The sequence below is a fragment of the Asparagus officinalis genome, chromosome 4 (assembly GCF_001876935.1).
Source record: "Asparagus officinalis chromosome 4, Aspof.V1, whole genome shotgun sequence".
In the NCBI taxonomy this organism is placed as follows: Eukaryota; Viridiplantae; Streptophyta; class Magnoliopsida; order Asparagales; family Asparagaceae; genus Asparagus; species Asparagus officinalis.
In genome coordinates, this window is record NC_033797.1 from 62,018,516 (window position 1) to 62,024,697 (window position 6,182).

The 6,182-nt window shown below is 37.5% G+C and overlaps 2 protein-coding genes across 3 annotated transcripts in view; one reads left to right on the plus strand and one right to left on the minus strand.

Moving 5' to 3' along the window:
• Nucleotides 1–440, plus strand: part of LOC109837574 (BAG-associated GRAM protein 1) — a 30,178-nt gene extending 29,738 nt beyond the window's left edge. For both annotated transcript variants that reach the window (XM_020405877.1, XM_020405878.1), the window contains exon 18: nucleotides 78–440. In XM_020405877.1, the coding sequence (XP_020261466.1) occupies nucleotides 78–182 (105 nt within the window). In that variant the 3' untranslated portion in view covers nucleotides 183–440. The remainder of the gene's footprint in view (nucleotides 1–77) is intronic.
• On the minus strand, nucleotides 1,679–4,626 carry LOC109835980 (probable peroxidase 61). Its single transcript, XM_020403933.1, has 4 exons — nucleotides 4,327–4,626; nucleotides 3,525–3,704; nucleotides 3,180–3,339; nucleotides 1,679–2,382 (listed from the first exon to the last, which is right to left on the minus strand). The coding sequence occupies exons 1-4, from the start codon at nucleotides 4,591–4,593 to the stop codon at nucleotides 1,937–1,939; spliced, it is 1,053 nt and encodes a 350-aa protein (XP_020259522.1). The 5' UTR covers nucleotides 4,594–4,626; the 3' UTR covers nucleotides 1,679–1,936.

Sequence of the window (6,182 nt, forward strand, 5' to 3'; positions counted from 1 at the left end):
CCGTTGTTATCAAATTATTTGTGTGGAGTTTAAATTTTGTCCCTTTAATTCAAGAAAGCTTCTTGTTGTCGATACAGTACAAGAAAGAGGTGGATCAGATGTTGGATATAGCACGAACATATCTTCAGAAATCAAAGGCATCCAGTAAGGAGACAGCTGAATCTATTCCCGCGCCAGATTGAAGGTTGTTAAAGCTTAAGAGAAGAAGCAGATCTCGTCCCCCTTTCCCTCTGTATGCCATCTATGGCAATTTTCTTCCTTGCAATTCAATTGTAATTGCAAGCCAATCTGGCAACTTTGATGTATTTTTCACCTACCCCTTTTGCGTAAGAGAGAATTATTAAGGGTGTGTTTATACGAATGTAATATAGTACAGTGCATATAATTCAACAATCTTTGAAAAGGTAATTGAATGAAAACACTTGACCAAGTTTTCCATCTGTGCTCGTAGAGTATTAGCTCTCTTTCTTGCTCATAACCGTCAGCTCACGTGCTTGGCGAGTGCTTGATACTTTTCACTTTTCATGGGAGTAAACTAGGGAATGCAAAAGGCTGTGGATAGATCTCCAGATAGTTGGAGGTTGATACGAAACTATGTATTCAATACGATATGTATATGGGCACAAATATTATTATTTTAGTTAGATACGGATGTAAATAAAAGATCTGGACTAGTAATCGAAGTATCTAGATATAAGTTGATCAAACAATTAACTTGCTTTGAGCTTAGATTAATGGATCTATGACCATCTTAGGCGATAACTTTTGCTTTTTTAAGATATGAGAAAACATATTGATGAGCTCTTATCTGAGAAATTTTAATTTATGTATATACACACACGCACACACACATTTATTTATCTTTCTCTTAACAGACTTGTATCGTATTCAATTTGATGAATGTGGACTATGAGCTTGTCTTAACGAACAATATCCACACTCACATCTAGGGGTGTTAAATGGATCGAATACAGATCACATATGATATTTATAAAATATTAAGCTATTACACAATCAAAGCCGAATGAGCGAAGAAAATGTTTCATTTCATCGGGCCAGAGAAAGCAATTTCTTTCTGCTTACCAATCATGGATGCAGGTACAAATACAAAATATGTTTCGGTAAGGAAAACTCATATCTATATCCCCTAAAATTCTATATGGATGAGGATATACATTCGGATACATATTCAAATATGCACGCGGATGCAAAACGGATATGAGAAAACCAAATAATATCTAAAAAATATAGTTGGTATGATACAAGAGAGTTGATCGATATGTTCATTATATTTGAAAAACTAAGCTTATATTACTTGATCATGAAAATAAGTCTCAAATCCATTATTCTAAGAACTAAATCATTTACAATAGAAAATCAACATAGGTTCAGATATTTCTAACACGGGTCTGGTTATTTCATTATGTAATCATATCAGCAACAAGATCCTATTGGTTACAGAATTTAGTAACGATCTCTGTATCCTTATTGGACATGGATACAGATATATACTCTGATACAGATATTTTTTTGGCACCCTTACTCACACCCATTATGTTTGTCTTATCGATGCTCACATCCATTAATTACAAGTAGATACAGATATTAAAAGTATAACTCATGTTGCTACGGGATATGCTCACAATGCTGAGCAGAAGCATTAAATTGACAATGAAATAAAAGGCCAGAGTTTGACCACTATCTTCTTTAACAATTTACCATCAAACTTGATACAAATCTATCCAAATTTTATTACTGCAAGTCAGAAAATTCAAGCTCCCTCCATACTTGATACAAATCTATCCAATTTTTATTACACAACCACATAAAAAGAAAGAAAATGCAGGCTCCCTCCATCACATTCAAACCCTTCAAGACACTAAAACTTACTCAATCACCGAATCCAAAATTTCAAAACAGAAACTTCCAGCTCCCCTCATTTCAACACTTTACCAGAATTAGTCCGCCGGCAACTGTTCCTTATCTCCCCCTCCTTCCCCGTAAGCACCCCCAGACTCCCCAGCCTCGCCATCCCCAGCGCGAAGTACCTCCTGAAGTCCTCAAACCCGTTTGCAAACTCGTTAGCAATCCTGATCCCATCCATTGTGGTGATCATCTGCTGGTCGATGCGGAGAACGCCACGGTTCTTGAGGACGTGGTCGAAGTATGAGCTCTGGAATGAGTTGTTGCTGCCTGAGGTTGGGTTGAGATAGACGGTACTCTCGTTAGAGGTTCTGGAGCCAGCAGTGCCTGGTGTGCATGTCTTTTTGAGCTCGGTGACGAGGGAGGGGTCCATGGACTCGTCAGGCCTGCCGGTGTTGTTGAAATTGTAGAGACGGTCATGGATGTAGTGGCAGCGCGTCTTGCCCATGGTGTGTGCTCCTGTAATTAAGTAGTCAGGAAAAAATGAATAATGAGAACTCTGGATCATTAAAAGAAAAAAGCCTCACGAACCCGAAAATGGGACAGATAGAGGGGGACACGTGAGGTGTCCCCTTCTGATTGCATATTGGTCAGCTCATTATGCAATTAAGGGGAGACACCTCACATGTCTCCCCTATCTGTCCTATTTTCGGGTCCCTGTAGAAGCACCCTTAATTAGGTTCACGAGAACTTTAGTTGCAATACAAGTGTCAGTAGTCATATGTGGTTGCAGATGTCGTCATTGCTATTATCATGTGGATTGTGGTTGTAGTTGATTGGTTTAGTTTGCAAACTGTGTTCATAATTGTATTGTACATGCTCGTTTTGGCCGGGGCAACAGGTTTTTCAGACTTCCATGAGCTTGATTGCAATTAGAGTTGCAACTTAAATTCCCTCTACACCTTAGGAGAGATCGATTGCAATTGCGACTTAAGTCTGAAACTGTAACCAAACAATCCCAAAGTTAGTTGGGAAAGTGAACGTATGAGCTCAACTATTGCGCAGGGGTACTACAAACTTGCGGTTAACTTCACAGGTAGCCAGAGGTTCTGCAGAGGAATGCTAGAAACTAACATGTAATTCTATACTTGCCACTTGCTAATAATTTGGTAAGTTAAAAGCAGTCCATTTTTATAGCTAGGACTATCTATCGTTACTCTTAACTGAATATGTATGAGCTCAACTACTGCACGCGCGGGCACGTGCACACACGCGCACACTCGCACGCATTCATATACATACGTTTCGATATTTACCTAGTAGAGTTCCGAGATCAAGAACATCGAGGCCTCTGGACCTGAAGTAAGCCAACGCCTCATCCCATGTAACTGAAGGCGAAGGCAAATCTACTAATTTCAGATTGGATCGAAACCCATCACGCCTACCCGTAAACACCGGATACTTTGGTGCACCAGCCTGCGTCAAACCAACAACAAACACCAAACACAAATAAATAAATAAAAAGAGACTAGTTTGTGTCACAAAAAAATATTTCTAGCAGTAACACAATGTATTGCCAGATATTCAATATGATCCGTTCGAAACTTGGAAATTTCGACGTTTCTTGATCTTGTTTTTGAGCTTTGGTGGGGTGTATATACCAGGCCCGCCGCGTCTCTAGCAGCAAGTTGTAGAATGTCCGCACAGGAGACTGCACGGGGACAGTAGACCTCGAGCACACGCTTGATCCCATCGATGAGTTCGAATGCCCTCAACCCCGAATTCTGGGGTGCCTCCTTCTCTGATCCCTCTCCATCCAACAAAATCGAAGCATCACATCCCTGAGAGAAAATAAAGAAATAGTATTAATAGAATATAACATTATGGCTCTCAACTCTATTCGTCACTTGGAAGCTTTTTTTGTTGTGAATGATAGTCGAAGATAATATGAGATGAATTCAATTTCAAATTAATCTCCCAACCATTAAGGAAAAAAATAGCACTGTTTGAGTATGGTAGGTTTAAAAGATCATCAAAACAGCACTTACTGTGGGAGCATGTTGGATATGTATTAAATTTTAAGACTGGAATTTGGATCACAATCCTCAACAAGCCAGGCGTTTAACAGGGGTTGCTTATCTCTGTGATTAGAGGTCTTTGTTTTTTGCTGTTTGCATTTGGAAAATGTAGTAGTAATCTCAGGTTATTAAGCTGAGCAAACTTGATGTGTATCAATCTTCATATTAATTTGGTGGATGAATAAAATTCTTTCATTGACCAAAAAAAAAAATATTTCGATCCATAAAAATGATACTCGATCAACACGCCTCTGTTAGAACATAAAATTATAACTCAGAGTCCTCACCGTAACTTTGAAGTTTTGCGTAACGAAATGGCCGTTAGTACAGTCACTACTAATTGATTATCATGACAGCTACTACAGTTACAGCTACAGTTGCGTACCGTAACCATGCAGTCAGAGTAGGCGAGCCGAAGGAGCGCCGGGGTGATGGAGCGGTCTTTGTTCCAAGCTTTGGTGACAAGATGCTTGATGAAAACCTCGGCGTATCTGCAAGTATTGTGAACTTTGTAGTGGTGGAGGACTAAACCGCTCAGGCGTAGAGTCCTGTTCGTGGGAACCTGCGCTCGGGCTGCAATGAGGAGTGAGCCGTACGCTTGTAGTAGTATTAGCGTGACTAGTATTGACCAAGAATCTCTTTTGCTCACCATTTTATTGCCTCTTTGATTTGGAGTCGAATATTGAGAAAGGTTTGTAAGTTACTTGGGAGTGAACTCTTTTGGCGCTTACTTATAGAATGGGAAGAAGGGTGAGGACTTGGGCTTTGAGGGATCCGAAGTCTTTTTTTTTTTCCAGTTTAATTTAATTATTATTTTTTATTTTGATGCCGGTTTCCCTTGGGGATATACAAAATAAAAGCCATGACTGAATGGGGCTTTGTCATATAACCCCTTCCAATTTCTTCTTCGAGACATAAAGTCCAGATGGTCATATTGTTGTCCAAATTATGACGTATAAGTGTATAACCAAAACTTATTTGGGGTTGTTATAGTTAATGCAAGATGATATATGTGTTCAATTACTTAGCTTTTTAAAATTCTTTACAAGTTTAAATATGGTTAATTTTACGATTAAAGCTTATTTCCTATCATTTGACGTACCTATTTACATAATAGTTATTCAAAGTAAATTAACCTTCGGTTTTTAATCGTTATACTTATATGTATGTCTTTTAGATATTTCTTTAATTATCAATGTAAACTTGTAAAGCAAGTTCCACATTTTCTCTACTAGTTGAGATGAACGTGCAATGCACGTGGTTAAATATCATGATTATTTAAATTGATAAAAATAGAGTAAAAATAAAAAAGGAAAATAAAGTTTTTTTTTTGGATTGATCATCAACTCAATAATCTCTCTCTCAAGTAAAATATTGCTATTGTTTCCTTCAACCAATATTGTGGTCACGTGATCTACTATTTTTAAGTTATTAACATATTAATCTAGTACAATATCTCTATTTATTAGTATCTTAAAGTCTTCAAAAGATGAGTGATCATTCAATTCGCAAAGGAATTTTGCATATGAATTTACTTATAATATGTCTGTGTGATCACTTAATCATACCGCACATCCACAAGAATTACCACATATCTTATTTACCACATTCAAGTTCATTAGCTAACTTGATCGTCGGAGGCACAACAGGGGAACCAAACCCCACCCTCTCGCGAGTTGCTACATGTGCAGATTTTTCAGATACTCTATTCAAAGAACCAGATATAAAGTTATGAAAGAAAGCGGTCCCTTCATCAATTCTCAACAAATTCATCCAAACACGGATATAACTGACTGTGTGATCACTTTAACATCAACAATGTCCATTAAACTTTTAGTTGTGGTTCGACTCATATTCATGTTAACTTTTAGTTGCGGTTTCACTCATATTTATATTATCTAATATTCTCATTCACTTTTATATCTCATTCTCTGTATCATAGAAGTAAAACTGAAAGTATGAAAAATAATTTTTTTGGGAAATTAGAGCAGGGAGATTATGATATGAAAATTTCTAAATATAAATTTTTTTCTTTGATACAAGGCCCCTAGCAAATCTTATCACAAACGATGTGAATGAAAAATGCTATTATAACTCACTTACCTAGGACGATTGTATTGTATATAGGACATATAACTGATCTGGAATATCCACAGCTGCTAAGTGGATTTTGCTGTTGTGAGAGCAACATGTTAGAGGCTCGTGTTCAAACTTTTTGGCTATATAAAAGACATAAAAATT